The 15,916-nt window shown below is 39.6% G+C and overlaps 1 protein-coding gene across 3 annotated transcripts in view; it reads left to right on the forward strand.

The window, feature by feature from the left end:
• Nell2 (neural EGFL like 2) overlaps window positions 1-15,916 on the forward strand; it is a 298,553-nt gene that overhangs the window by 92,509 nt on the left and 190,128 nt on the right. For all 3 annotated transcript variants that reach the window (XM_055627188.1, XM_055627186.1, XM_055627187.1), the window contains exons 7-10: window positions 1,560-1,632; window positions 1,780-1,862; window positions 2,781-2,909; window positions 4,402-4,504. In XM_055627188.1, coding sequence (XP_055483163.1) covers window positions 1,560-1,632; window positions 1,780-1,862; window positions 2,781-2,909; window positions 4,402-4,504 — 388 coding nt within the window. The remainder of the gene's footprint in view (window positions 1-1,559; window positions 1,633-1,779; window positions 1,863-2,780; window positions 2,910-4,401; window positions 4,505-15,916) is intronic.

The raw sequence follows: 15,916 nt of genomic DNA on the forward strand, positions 1-15,916 counted from the left end.
GAACAGATCTAGTAATTGCCACTTGGGCACTTAAAAAGTTACAGGACAGGAGCCTACCACAGAGGGCCTCTGAAAGACTCCACCCAGCAGGGTATTAGAGCAGATGCTGAGACTCATAGCCAAACTTTGGGGAGAGTGCAGGGAATCTTATGGAAGAAGGGGGACATAGTAAGACCTGGAGAGGACAGAAGCTCTACAAAGAGAGCAAAAGAACCAAAAAAAAATCTTGGCCCAGCCATCTTTTCTGAGACTGATACTCCAACCAAGGACCATGCATGGCAATAAGGTAGACCCCTGCACAGATGTAGCCCATGTCCAAGTGGGCGCCCTAGTAAGGGGAACAGGGGCCATCTCTAACATGAACTCAGTGGCCTGCTCTTTGATCACCTTCCCTTGAGGGAGAAACAGCCTGACCAGGCCACAGAGCAAGATAATGCAGCCAGTCCTGATGAGACCTGATTGGCTAGGGTCAGAGGGAAGGGGAGGAGGACCTCTCTTGTTAGTGAACTTGGAGAGGGGCATGGAAGGAGGGCAGGATTGAAAGGGGATAAAGGAGGGGCTACAGCTGGGATACAAAGTGAATAAATTATAATAAATACAAAAATGCTTTGATAAAAAGTTACCAATGTCACTGACACATGCTGCTGCTAACCGCAGTAAATATGTAGAAGAAGCACAGGTCAATGTTTGGGTGCTAAGTCTTTATGAGGATGTTATTTTCTTGATAACACATTGGCACACTTACCCCATCGCTAGATTTTCTGATTTGCATTTTTCAAGAGGATATAGTTAAATACAATGAAAGTACGTGACATTTGTAAGGGGGGAGGTGGCGGGAAAGAGGGAATGTTGGGGCATGTTAGATGGAGTGGTTCTGTTCCCACCGGCCTTGGTTTGAGCTCAGGCCAGCAGCCTACTGGCTTAGGGTGCAGGTAATGTGAAGCCTTCTGTGTAAAGTGGGTCATTTGCAGTGGCATTTCAATAGCTTCATTCTAGACTTTCTGTGTTCCCAAGCTCTCGAAACCAAGCCTTGCTATACATGCTCACTAAATCCACCATCTTTTATAAACTGAGAGATGAACTTTAAAAAATCCCAGTGAAGAAAATGAGAAATGTTCAAGTGGGTGTAGCTTTCATGACTCAGTTTATCCACTCTTTCCCTTTTGATCATTGTTAATACAAAATTGGCCTTGGTTCTGTGGTGAGGAATCTCAAAGCGATTTTTATACTGACAATTAAAGGTCACTTTCAAGCCTTGCTCCTGTGGTGAACTAAAAATAACTTCTCAAAACAATAAGAAAATGGCCACATCCTTGAATCTCGGCATTTAACCTTATGGCTTTGAAAACATTATCAAGGTGAAAATACCTAGGTAATTAATTCTCTGTTTTGCCTGATGAATCTCCTTCCGTGGCATGGACTGGTTAGGAATAAACCAGGAAGGCTCTAGATTAAGGGGTTTAGGTAGATCTGTTTCTTAACATTTTTCTCATGAACTTGGCTATTGAGCATAATTTAAGTAAACGAAAATAATGCTTCTTTCCTGTTTTCGTACATAGGGAATAATGCAAGATGTACAATTACTTGTCATGCCCCAGGGGTTCATTGCTCAGTGCCCGGATCTTAATCGAAGTAAGTCTGTTTGTCCTGTGCTGTGTGTTGTGATGAAAAGTGTGCCTCTTGAGATTGGAGCTCACGCGTAATGACTGTCAGCCTAGACGTAATCAGATTGAGCCCCTTATAAATACAGCATGATCAATGTCCTGTTTGTAATTGCAGCCTGTCCGACATGCAATGACTTCCATGGACTAGTACAGAAAATCATGGAGCTCCAGGACATTTTATCGAAGACGTCAGCCAAGGTAAAAATGACTCACACATACACCGGGAATACTCCACAGTCATGTAACTCTCAATAGCTCCTTTTATCACCATAGATTTCCATCCTTGAGACATCCCTTATTCCATACGATTTGTGATTTGCTGGAACTGAATTGGAATCCTTGCTCAAGGAAAAAAGTTATAATATTTATTAAGGTTTATAAATATTTAAATTCTAGCCATCTGTATAACAAACAACTCAGTAAATCAGGAGTGGAACAGATAACCTGGCTTACACTCTGCTTTACTACTGTAAGATCTGTTGTTGTCTAGTTTTTATTATTTATTTCTGTTTGGCTTTTGTTACAAGAAAAGATGTAGAAAGAAAGACAATGGAAGAATAAGGACACCATAACTGGGTCAAGGGAATGGCACCAGAACAGCTTTTAATCGTTATTCTGTAGTTGTAGGTTCTTTCTCTGAAGTCTGAAGCACATACCAAGTTTACTGATAAGTTCACCAGATTTTAAATTTTGCATAGTATTAAAGGATTTCCTGAAGGATGTCTCTGTGCAGTTTATTACTTATATGATATAATCCTAAATGTTATTCTTTTTACTTGAGTAAACATATTAATGGAATTAGATGCTTTTTAAATACTAAAAAGTCTCTGCATTGTGAGTGGTATTATTCTGAATTATACTCAAATTGGATCATGTGTATTGTGATTTCTTTCTTTCCTTCCTTCTTTTCTTCCTTCCTTCTTCCTTTCTTTCTTTCCTTTTTTCCTTTTCTGTCTTTTTCTTTATCCGAGGGAAACTTTTTATACATAAAGGGTTGGAAAATGCTTTTTTGTTGTTGTTTTTAGAATTTTACAGGCTTGATATATTTATAATAATTGGTGATGGGCACAGCATTTCCAACTGGTTGTTAAGGTGAGCCCTGTCTTTGTGCCATAGTTGTCCAGAGCTGAACAGCGAATGAACAGGCTGGATCAGTGCTACTGTGAGCGGACATGCACCATGAAGGGAACCACCTACCGAGAGTTTGAGTCCTGGACAGATGGCTGCAAGAACTGCACATGCCTGGTATGCCTCCTGTCCGCACTCATGCACATGCCTGGTATGCCTTCTGTCCGCACTCACCAGGGGCCGAGATGACCCCACTGTTTAAGTATTTATTAAGAGCGTGTCATCATGAAAATTTCAAGACCTATTTTCTCTAAATGTAACACTATAATGCCAGCAAGCATGGTCACTTCTGACGAACTGTGTGTTACATTATTAAAGTCGCTCTAGCTGGAACAACCATTATGGTTTGAGAACACCATGAAGCTTAGCTGCCAATGCATGAAGTTAGCAATTCAAATTAGGTTGGCAAGGCTTTGCTCGAGGGAATCTCTCCTGTAACCCTTAGCATTTCTGGGGAGTTCGCCCTTGTGTTTTTATTAATGAATTGTAAAGAAACGGAATTATATGGAGCATTAAATATTGTGTCTAGACGGAATAATATAAATAATGGATTTTAAATAGTCTTTAATAGTTGCCTAATGTAGAATATACACTACACTGTTTCAATAAATGTGATTTTGCTTAATTCTCAGCAATATATTATTTTTAGTGCATTATCATTTCAAAACTGTATTCATGCTTTAAAGAAAGCTTTAAGACAAGTTTGGTTTTACACTTTCAAATTCCGCATGAACTCCTCTGTTAGAAAGCTGGATTTCTGTAAGGGGGTCATAGGTCTGTTCACGTTAGTTTTTAGAAATGTTTCCCCACACTCCTACAGTTGATGCAAGAGCAGAAAATTACGCCTGTAAAAGATGCAAAACATGCACATATAAAAGACCCAAAGTGATGTGTGTGTGAATGTCTCTCTCTCTTTTGTGTGTTTGCGTGTGTGAGAGAGAGCATGTCTTCTGTGTAGATGTGTGTATACTTGTGAGTATCCCTGTGCATTTGTGAGTGCTCATATGTGTGAACATGCTCACAAGTGTGAATCTTTGCAAATGTGAACATACATGTCTGCATCTGGGTAGGAGTTTGTCCATGCGCAGAATGTGTGTTTACATGCATCTATGTGTGCATCTCTGTATAATTCGGTTTTCTGCATAATTACGACATAATCAAATTATAACACTTTACAATTGTAGTGAAACCACCCCAAATGAGGGCAAGAAATCTAACTGAGTAAAATGTAGGGTGTGATTTCGTGAGGTTTATACCCTGACTCGACGGTCGGATCAGCCAGTTATGTAGTTGGTGTGCGAGTAATGCAGGGACAGCAAGGTGCTCCAGGCCAACCTCCAGCTATTTCCCTGTGAGCGTGTGTCTTTCTGAACTTCCCTATAGAAGATTTGCTTAGTAAAGATCAGTTGCTGGACAAAAGATAGGAATCAGTATCAACTGTTAAAGCGCAGCCAGCCTTCCTGTGGGCTACTACATTATGGCTATTGCTAAAGACAATAGTGACATTTCGTGTGAAGAGCTTGAAATCTATGAAATGGATTTGAATGCCCGTGAGGAGTATTAAATTCCTACATGGAATTTAATTCTTTAAATGCTGTTTGTTTTTCAGAATGGAACCATCCAGTGTGAGACCCTGGTCTGCCCTGTTCCTGACTGCCCTCCTAAGTCGGCTCCAGCCTACGTGGATGGCAAGTGCTGTAAGGAGTGCAAATGTGAGCATACCTTTGCCGATCGATAGTTTTCTGGAGAACTACAGCTTTGTATTAAAAAATCCTGTATTGATCTCTTTAAGCTGGATGAGTTAGATTACTCACAGAAATGATATATTTTCTATTTTTGTTATCATTTTTACTTGCTTCTGCTCTAGAAGGCCATTTTTTTTTCACTTGGAGGACCCTTGCATATAGCAAGAGAAGTAGGAAAGATGGACAGGACAGTCCTTGGGGGACATCCTGCCTTTTACACTGCTTGATACAAATTCCTACCAAGTACACAAGGAAGAGTGTGTGCTCAGTTTTCCTTGTATCAAGGAAGTCTGTGGCTTAAGTTACTCTGGGCAGCAGATAAAATATGGCGCTGTTACCCAAGACAGTAATTCCAGTTATATAGCATCACTCGGCCTTGACATTAGTAAAAAACAAGTGAACAACAACCCCCCCCCCCGCTTGCTGTGCCGGAGGCTTCGCTGCTCTGCATCACACATTATATGAAGCTTGTTTCTCACATCTGGAAACACTTCTAGAATCTTCTGTGCTTCTGATATTCTAGACCATCTACACAGCCACAGAAATCAAGCCCTCTAAGTGACTTCCTTCTGAAAAGATGTTTCTTAAGCCCTAGCTAAAAACAGCACTTAAGATACTGTTTTATTTCTGTTCAAAGGAGTCACAGCTATGAACACTGGCTTGTTATCTCATGTCTGGGACATACAGAGCTATGTAAACACAAGTACGTGTGAGGTTCATAAAGACAGAGTGAGGGCAGGAGACAGAAGTGCAGAGGGAGTGGAGGCATGTGGGATAATGGAAGGATGTGCAGCTGTTTTGGCTCTGGATTCGCGGTGGCAGATGTCCAGTGCCTCTACAGCTAGCTCAAGTCTACACCATGTGGAAACTCCTACAAATCAGCATGGGAACGTTCAGCAAGTTGCCTCGTGTACCAGTGCTTTAATTTCTTCTAGAGCTCATTTCACTCATGAATATGAGACCAGTTAAGTAGATTCAGAAGAGCCAGAAGGCTCGAGCACATCTTAGCAGCTTAATAAAAACTGCTTACATACTACTCAAAATATAAAAGGAAATAAAAGTAAAACAGCAAAGTACACTTTAGTTTCCCTTGTCCTCCCAGAGTTTAGTTTTTGTGTGCTTTGCCAAGTGATTTCTCTCACACCATGTCACATATGACCATGCAGGCTTTCTCTATGATAAGAATGGTGCCATTTCTTCCCTCGACTCTCGTTATTAATGGCTTCTACTGAGGACATTCCCAGAACAAGTAGACATTGCTGCATATTATTACACTGTAAATTTTCTATAATGCTGTTTCTTCCTTCTCAAAGGCTATGTCATGCTTTTTTTTTTCTTTCTTTCTTTCTTAGGAGCAGCAATATGATATCATTCATAGAGAAACTTGACTCACTTTTCATAGCTTTAAGTAGTCGGAATATCGTTAAGGGTGAAGTTGCTGGATCAAAGCCTGTAGTGATGTGTATTATTTATGCCTAGCTGTTTACAAATCACTCTACCAAAATATGGATCTTATTGTTTTCGTACTTTGGGGGGAACTCTCCTGGGAAGCCGTGGGGGTTCCTGAGAACAATGCTTTTTTGTTTCACTGGGTCCTTGAAATGGCACTAGTTGGGCCGCACTCCCATGCCTCCTAGTAACTTTGCAAGATAATGCTGTTTCATTGGCTATCTTTTAATAAAGGGGAAACCTACGAAACCCAAACATTTTTGCTTCAACAATACAGTGCTGTCTAGTAGAAGTATTGTCAAATGAGTTGCAGTTACACATCTTCAGTAAGTTCTGTTGATGGCGGCCTGTGAATGTCTGAACTCACGTTCTAAATGAAAGTAGTTTTGCAAAGGACAGCACAGGATGCTCTACTGTGGTTCAGGAAGCTATGCTGCGCCTGCTCAATCATGCCTTATTTTAAAATAAGAGAGAGCACTCAGCTTCCAGCTCTTTGGTCTGAAATGCAATTTCTCTTCATTATTAAAATCCTTAAATAAATGCATTTTGTAGATTTTATTATTTTTCATGCCCCATTACATTTTCTCAAAAGACTCTCTCTGTCCATGTAATGACATTGCTTAAATGGGCCAAAACTCTTCAGAAGAAAGCTTTATGTAAGTGTCTATAATAATAATTAAATCAAACTGTCTAGTGTGGTACTAAAAGAAAAATGGGATTATTTTTTAGCTGATCAGAAGGCTAGTCTTCTTAGTGTGATATTTTGAAGCAAGTGAGAGGATTTTTTATTTGTACCAAATCAAAGAGCAATAACCTAGACATCATTCATACCAGATGCAATTTAAGATGGAAGAAAAACATTTAAGCAGAAAATGCAGTTTCTTGTCTGCAGTGTTGTTAGGTAATTGTTTTAAAAATGAGCTTATTTTATTCTCAATAGAGATTATGCAAAATGACATTTTGAAATCAGAATAGGAAAAAACAAGACGTACCCAATCTTAAGCATCTTAGAGGTTGGTTTGGACAATTGTGTGCAAAATAGTAAGTTAGGATTGCATGGTGAGGGTGAGTGTAGAATGCCACTGGGGATGGAAGCCACAGCTCCTCCATCACCAGAAAGTGCCAGGCATCCCGACGCGTGGACTCTTCATGCGTGTGAACTTCTGTTTTTCTCTACATATTTACAGACTGTACAAAATAGTTACAGATCAAGAATTAAATGAGTCTGGCCTAAGGTGGGGCAGGAAAAAATTCTCTTTTTCCTGGTTCTAATGGAGTAAAGTTTAAGAACATTATCTTCAATGCAAAAACTGGCTCCAAGCTAAAAAGAATAGTTCACTATAAAATATAGGCAAAGAAACATCTTTTAAATATTGTTGCTGGATATGATGTACTGTTTAACTCTGGAGCCTTAACTAGCAAACTACATAGTGACTAGAATGGCCAGTGTAGCCCCATTCCAAGCCCAGCTGAATTCCCTCCACCACAATGTGCACATTATATAGGCTTTGCTTTTAAATGGCAATACAGTTCCGCAGTACTGGTCCAATTTTTTTTTTTATTATAAACCAGAACATATGGTCTCTTGACAGAGGCATCGAGCAATGATAGGTTGTTTTTAACATTTGAGCCCCAGACCTTGGGATTTGGGGTTGTTTTATATTTCAGATATGTCCTGTCTATCAAGTAACCTCTGTACGTCACAGCAGCCCTCATTTTAAGTATTCTTTTAGTTTGGAAACCAGTGTCTTTCAGATACTGCAATGAACTTAGCAACTCAGGAAAGGTATTTTTTTTTTCATTAAAAATTACCTAGTTGGTGGTATTGTATATCAGTTGACTAATACAAAGGATTATTTATGAAAAACAACCTAAGAATTATATTCGAACTACATATCACATATGTATTATGCCTATACTAATTTCCATGTGATGTATGATGAAAGGATAGAATTTTCATCCAGTGCTTATAATTAAGATGAAGGGTAGATATATTTATTATAGAAAGTATACATTTGATTACTTTGAAGTGTCTCATTTTACATAGAACAAAGTCAACTATGCTAGTTCACAAAAGTAAATTTCAGGGGAAAATATTTGGATAGATTTTTGTTTGTTATAATAAATAAAGAACAAGGAAGAGCACCACGTTAAAAACTTAAAAGTATCAAAGCAGAAAGCCCAGATTTGGCTGGTTATAGTCACAGGTTCGGAGGCATGCTCACATACAGCTCTTATTCTGCTCCAGAGTTTTCGTTGTGTGTGGGTTTGTTTGTCTCTAAAAGATGTGGGGTTTTTTTTGTTTGTTTTGTTTTGTTTTTGCTTTTGTTTTATGTGTGTGGATGTTTTGCCTGCATGGGTGTGCGCCATATGCATGCTTGGTGTTCTGGGACAGCAAAAGACAGTATCGATTTCCCTAGACCTGGGATTATAGGCAGCTGTGAGACCTCGTGTCGGTGTGGGATCTGAACCTGTGTCCTGCAGCAGCACTCAATACTCTTAAGTGCTGAGCCATCACTCCAGCCCTGTTTCTATCTTTTAGAGATTTTTCTTAGCTAGGACTTCTTTCTAAGCTCCCGTGGAATGCTCTACAGCTCTCATACTTCTCAGATCCTTTGTGCTTTACTGCCTTTGTGCAGAATGTATAATAATAGTTTACTCTGGGTGGTTCTGTTGAGATGGAGTGTATAGGCTCATGGTTAAATTAAATTGTTCTCATCTAGATTGTAACAACCAGGGCCCACAGACACTGACATCTGTTTTCTTTATTGTATGTTTTATAAGAGTGAAAATAATTAAAGCGAAGAAAGCACAAGAAAACTTAAGAATAAGAATAAGCTTTTTGCTCTCTTAAAATTCTCTCACTAATGAATACTTTTAAAGTTGAAATCCTTGACACTTATGCTCTAAGCACTATTTCAAAGACATTGATCTTGGAGAGGTTAGGTAACAGACACAAATATATTGTACCCAGTCAGACAGATGGCCATGCTCAGTTTTTCCTTTCTCCTAGTCCATTCAAGCCTATTGAGCTGGCTTCTGGCTTTCATAGTTTATTGTGTAATCATTTGTGAGAAAACACAAGCCATGAGCCTTGTTTGGGTCTGAATTGTCATTGTTAGATGTGGAGGCTAATTACTATGCTCGGAAGAAGAGAAATGCAACGGATAACACATTCTTTTCACACGACCTCGTGGATACACATGCTTTTGAACTGATAAAAGAGCGACCTTCCTGATAAAAAAATTAGAACATTTCACAGCCAAGACAGCATTACGAATTTCCCATTTATGTCTGTGTCTGTGGTCCACCTTCAGCCTTTCTCAGGCCCTGAATCTCAACAAAGGTCACTTTGATTTGTTAGTTGGGAAGGAGAAAGGCTGTAGAATCTCACAGAACAAGATGGACATTGTGCTTGTTCACCAATTTATTTAGTGTGTTGACGCCTTCAGACCACAATTTCTAAATGCCAAGGGAGACAGTGTAGGGAAGACAGTGCACAGAGTATGAAGCAGGACATAAGAGTTACGTTCGTTATCTTGGGTGAGTTTTCAGTTTTGGAGCTTTTCAAATTTAGAATTGTCCCAGAAATAGCAATCTGGGATGAAAACAGCATCATCAAGAATCTTATCATTTAGTGTCATATAAATTTGCATACTTTTTATAAATATTTAAAATTAGGCACTTCCTCTGAATTTGGCTTTTCTAGACATTGGGACTACAGTGATGAACAAGGTCTGATTTCTTTTTGGCCTTACAGACAATCACAGGAGGTTGGAGGGAGTAAAGGAACAATAAAATACTTCAGATATTGCATTATGATACTGTTAGAACATTCAGAGTAGAGGAAATGCCACTGTAAAGAGGTCAGAGGTGTCCCCAAGAAAATGGTGTTTGAATTCCAGTCAGATGGACGAATACATTTAATTAATGACAGGGGGAGGGAAACAATTGTCAGACCAATGAGACCAAAGACCCACATGTTGTTAAGAGAAGCAGGGCTTCATCAGAGGCTGGAGGGCCAGGGGTACTGGGTCTTAGGAAAGTTTGCTGCTGGAGAGGGAAGCCAGATTCTAAGGCTTGTTTGTAGTTACCGAAGGGAAGCTGATACCAGCATCATTAGGTAGAAGTGTTGGAAAGTGACATATTTTAGAGATAGAGCTAGTAGGATTTTCTAATTATTTAACACAGCCATCAGCAATTGACAAACAAAAACAAAACCAAACAAAACAAAAAATCAAAAACCACCAAAAGATCAGTCTAAGGTTCTTGATCAAAGAAGGGCCATCCCAGGATGCAAGGAATGTTGGTGATTGACCAGATCTGGGACAGTGGCTATGACTAAGAGTTCAATGTATAATTTTTAAGTATTTTTATTTTATTTGTATAATGTTTTGCCGGCATGTGTATCTGTGTACCACATTTCAGTGCCTATGGAGACTAGAAAAGTGTGTCAGCTCCTGTAGAGCTGGAGTCACAGACAGCTGAGAGCCACTGTGTGGGTGCTGGCAACTGAACTTAGGCCCTTTGGAATAACAGCCCGTTCTCTTAACCTGGTGAGCCACCTTCCCTTTTGTGTGCATGCATATGAATGTTTATAGGTGTGCAGTAATGATGCAGTTTTTGAAAATGGTGAGATTTTCTTGGCCAAGATAGGTATGACTGAGAGACTAAATGTGCCAAAGACCCAAAGGTCACTAAAAGTCAACCTGAGATGGTGGCTCTGGAATGCCTTGTCTCAAAGATTAAGACCACTTTAGTGGGCGTAGGCAAAGTGGAACCAGGGTTAATTAAGAGAGTACAGGAAGGGCTGGAGAGATGGCTCAGCGGTTAAAGGCTAGGCTCACAACCAAAATGTAAGAGAGTGCAGGAACAGTGAGAAAAATTCTGAGACTAGAAGAGCTCTCAAAGAGATGAAAACCATTGATCTGATTGTGTGGAGACTTTTCATAGGATTTATGGGAGAAAACAGACACTGATGCATTTTTAGGAGAATAATAGCACTGATTCTCTGTGCTATTATAGGTTGAGCCAATGGAGGGTTCATACATTCTATACCTGTTCCCCTGGCTCAACAAAAGAAGTGATTATGAACAGTTTACTTGCCATTCACACAGACAGGAGCAATTACAGCGCCACCTTGCTGATCTCTGACATGCCTTGTTGACTGACGACTTTGATAGCTAACCTTAGCCAATATTGCTACTATCAGCATTGATGATGGTAACCTTGATGGCTGTTATTAAATTTTCTTTTCGCCATCCTCACATCTACATGACCAGTTTATAGTTTATAATATTATTATCCATTACAATTTATTCACTTTGTATCCCAGGTGTATCCCCTTCCCTCGTCTCCTCCTGGTCCCCTTCTCTGTCCCTCTTTCCTAACCTATGTCCTTCCTCTAGTCCACTGATAGGGGAAATCCTCCTCCCAATTTTGACCTTAGCCTATCAGGTCTCATCAGGACTGTCTGGGTCCTCTTTCTCTGTGGCCTAGTAAGGCCAACTTGCCAAGAGAAGGTGAATAAAGAGCAGGCAACCAAGTTCATGCCAGAGACTGCACCTGCTCTCCTTACTAGGGAACCCCCCCCCCATGGAGACAAAGCTACCAATGGGTGACAGCTGAGCAGAGGACTAGGTTCACTCCAAGCATGGTTGTTGGACCACCAGAACCCCATTTTTTTTTTTGGCTCTGTTGGTCTCTTGTGGAGCTCCTGTCCCTTCCAGGTCTTTCTATCTCCCCCTTCTTCCATAAGGTTCCTTATTTTTATTTTGGTTTCTTATATCTCTTCCTTCTCTACCTCAATCTCTTCCAACACCCCAACACTAGGTTGGGGAGAAATAAGGTTGGTGGGGAGACGGGACATAGTTTTTCTTAGCTACTTCCTGATGGTTAGGGTCTTTTTGTTGTTGTTTTGGTTTTTTGGCAGGTCCAATCTTTGTTTCAGGATTTCTCCAACTTCTTCTTCTCAAACTGTATCAACAGTTACCAGGAAGAGCAGGAGCATCAGCATTCTTCTTCCTTGGAGCCTCCTTTCTCTCTCTGGGCTCTGGCATTTATTCCATCTCTAGGTCCTCAGGATTAAACTATCTGCAGCTGGCAAAGAGCCCCTCTCAGGGTCTGCACAAGGCAAATAAATAGTTTGCTGCTTTGGACAATTTGAATCAGCCTCACATCTCACACCTGGGATTAAAACAAAAACATGTTTATGTAACATAGCTTAGGTTTTAAAGACTCCAAAACTTTCTACTACACAAGTACTTTAACACTGAACTACATACTAAGCTACTCTTTGTTGATAATGTCAACAAAGGTTAAGCAGTGTGGAGCATCAGACCACATCAATTTGAGAAGCTTTTTATTGCCGTCATTGTTTTGTCTCTTTGTTTATGTTTTATCTTTTTTGACCCATGTCTGTTTTGTTTGATGTAATTTGTTATCTATCTGTAGTAAGCTGGTAGGCCAGTTCAGCTGGTTGGGTAGTTTGTTTTTTGGAAGCTGAGGTAAAAGACACCAATTAATAAAATTAGAGATTAGAAGGGGGGCGATTAGTATAAATTTCATGTAATAGGAAGACTCATTAGGAAGGACTTTGAATACTCAAATTCCAAAACATCTATGTGTTTACAATTGTCCTGCTATTCTTCTCATGTTTAGTCTTTACTGTGCTCTTAGTTTTGAGATTTTGTTCTAAGTGGTGATTAATATTTACTATTGATTTATCTTCTGGTAATGCTGCTGTTAATCCTAAGCAACTATATAACCAAATCACCACACAGAGACTGGGTTTTTAGTTAACCTAAAACACAATGCTGGGCAATATTTACTCCCTTCTAAACCTCCAAGCCCTCAGTTTCCTAACATTTAAATTTCCCACCTTATACTTGCTTTTTGTGAAATCTTAGGTCTGGTTCATGCTCCATGTCCTCCAAGATCTCTCCTCCAGCTCTGCTCTCCTCACTCTCCTCTCTCCCCTCTCCTCCCACTCATCTCCTGCCTCTGGCTCCTCCCCTCTTTCCTGTCCTCTGGCTCCTCCCTGCTCAAGATTGTGTCTAGTTGCTTTATTTTGTCCTGTTTACACAAGAGTTGAGACAGGATTCTTAGAATGAGTATCACAATGCAATATCCAGATTGAAACCAGAGAGTTGGGGGTGGGGTGGTGGAGAAATTAGTATTTGAATGAACAAGGGTAAGGTGTATACATTAAAAAAAATATATATTACACCAACAAGATTCCTTCTTAGTTTACTGTCTGTAGTATCCCTTTAAATATATATTATACAATTCTGACTTGGTTTGTGTTTGTCTGGAAATGTCATTTCTTCATTTTAAAAGGGCCTTGTGATAGCAATGGCATTTTTGGATGACAATTATTCACTTTTGGGGATTATCAGTATCGTTCTGTGCTTTCTTGGCTTTGCTGGTGCTAATGAGAGATCTTATCTTGTCCTAATTGTCTGCCTTCATATTAGGTTGGCATTTTTCCTTCTGCATATTTGTATTGTTTTTTTGCCTTGCATTTTTTATATCTTAATAATATGTTATGCAGAGAGTCTTCTCTCTGGCCAAGTCTATTTGGAGTTCCTAAAGCCACCTGTGTGTGAATATTTATTTCTTCTTGGAGATTTGGGAACTTCTCTATTCCAATTTCATTGAATATATTCTCCATTCCTCTAGTGTTCATCTCTTCTCCTTATATCCCAGGGATTATAGGTTTGGTTTCCTAATCATATGTTGTGATTCCTGGCCATCCTGGCCATCCTTGGTCACTCTTTCTCTTATTGGTATTCATATGCAGCTTTCTTCTACCTTGCTTTCTATCACTCGTGTTTTCTTTCTTCTGCTTGGTCAAATATTTTGGGCATGCTTTCTGTTGTTTTGTTGTTTACATTGAGTTTTTCTTTACCAATATTTCTATATTTTTTGCAGAATATGAATCTTCTTGCTGAATTTATCTTGTGCTGATGACTTTTAATCCTCATTTCTGATTTCTCATCCATTTTGCTGACTGTTTCCTCTACAATGTTTTCTTTCCCCCCTAGGGTCATGATTGAATTCCTCTGTTTGTATCCCTTTTCAGCCTGTTCATCACTTTTACCAGAAAGCTTTTCAAATCTTCATATGACATTTTCCCTGTTTAAGTATCTTGGAGATAATTAGCTGGAGAATTAGGAGCTTTTGACACTTTTCCTGTTTTAGTTTCTTTGAGCTCATTAGCTAGGGAATTGAGATAATTTGACATTTTTCCTGTTTCTGTAGCTTTGAGCTTATTAGCTGGGGAACTGGAATATTTTGGGACAGTCCACGTGATTCATGTTCTCCTGTTTTCGTATTCTTCAGCTCATTATTTGGGGAAATGGGATTGTCTAGGACAGTCACAGATTTTTGCATTTTCTCTCTCCGTGTTGCAATTTATACATCTGTTGGTGTGAATACCACTTCTGGAACTGACAGGGCCATCTTACTGAGAAGCTTTGAATGACAAATCCACAGTAACACTCAGAGAGAAAAACACAGCTATTGTGGCTGCAACGACATCAAACTATGTAAGATGTACATATATGCTTACAACCAAGTATAGCCATTAATGAACACAAAAAGTAAAACAGCAGAATTTCCGTGAGGTGTGCTATGAAGCCAAATGCTATTTAAGGTAAGTGTGGAAGTAGTAAAGGAGAGAAAGGAAGGAGAGAAAGAAAGGGTAAGAATTGAGATTAAAAAAAATGAAAGGAGAGACAGAGAGAGAGAGAGAGAAAGAGAGAGGAGAATGTGGTAGAGATGCACCTTAGACAGGGTTTCTATTGCTGTAATGAAACACTGCCACCAAAAGCAAGTGGAGGAAAGGGTTTATTTGGCTTACTCTTCCATATCACTGTTCATTATCAATGGAAGTCATGACAGAAGCTCAAGGCAGGGACCTGGAAGCAGGACCTGATGCAGAGGCCATAGAGGGGTGTTGCTTACTGGCTTGCTCCCTGTGGCTTGGCCATCCCACTTTGGTTTTTCTTTAGAAACCAGGACTGCCAGCTCAGGGATGTCATCACCCATGATGGTCTTGGCCCTCCCCCACTACTGACTAATTAAGAATGTGTCCTGCAGACTTGCCTATAACCTGATCTTATGGAGCCATTTTTCTCAATACTGGATGGTCAGCCCTTAAATCATACATACAAGTAACATTATACAAACTGAGAAGGCTGTATTTTTGCATTTAAGAATATACACACACATACACACACACAGAGAGAGACTTGTAACTTCTGTTAAAGATACAGGAGGCCATGGATTTTAAAGAGAACAGGTGTATGGAAAGGTTTAGTGGGAGGAAAAGTGAAGGGGAAAATAATGTGATTAGTTTATAGTCTCATAAAATGATTTAAATGGTTTTAAAAGCATCTTTTTCAAAAGCCAATAAGTTAAAGTCAAATACAGGTAAATTAAAGAGAGGAGTGGAGAAATGTTGAAATAGAGAAGGTGAGGTGTGTAAGAAGGGATAAAAAAACAGCAAACAACAACAACAAAAACTAAATAGAGGGAAAATATACTGTCCCCAATTTTCCCAAATGAGAAAAACATATAAACAAAATTAGAAGAATATCCAAAGGAGAACAACACATACAAACATAAAATTAAAAAAAAAGTACAATACTGTGAAAGCCTAACTAAATTTGTAAGAAAATGCCATTAAGTAGAAGGGGACAGAGGAGGTGCTGAGCTGTGTCTTCCCACTTGTCATTATCTGGCGACCGCTAGTTATTTGCATGGCGCAAGCAGGGCTTGGGCTGTGGGCTCCCATCTTTCCCTAGGTTTGTGCCATTGCAGAGTCTGACTTGTACAAGTGTCCACATCTACCAGAGCTGTGTTGACAGTGACTATCTTCCTTCTTCTTCTTCTTCTTCTTCTTCTTCTTCTTCTTCTTCTTCTTCT

Source organism: Psammomys obesus, unplaced genomic scaffold (assembly GCF_907164565.1).
Source record: "Psammomys obesus unplaced genomic scaffold, mPsaObe1.curated_primary_1811, whole genome shotgun sequence".
In the NCBI taxonomy this organism is placed as follows: domain Eukaryota; kingdom Metazoa; phylum Chordata; class Mammalia; order Rodentia; family Muridae; genus Psammomys; species Psammomys obesus.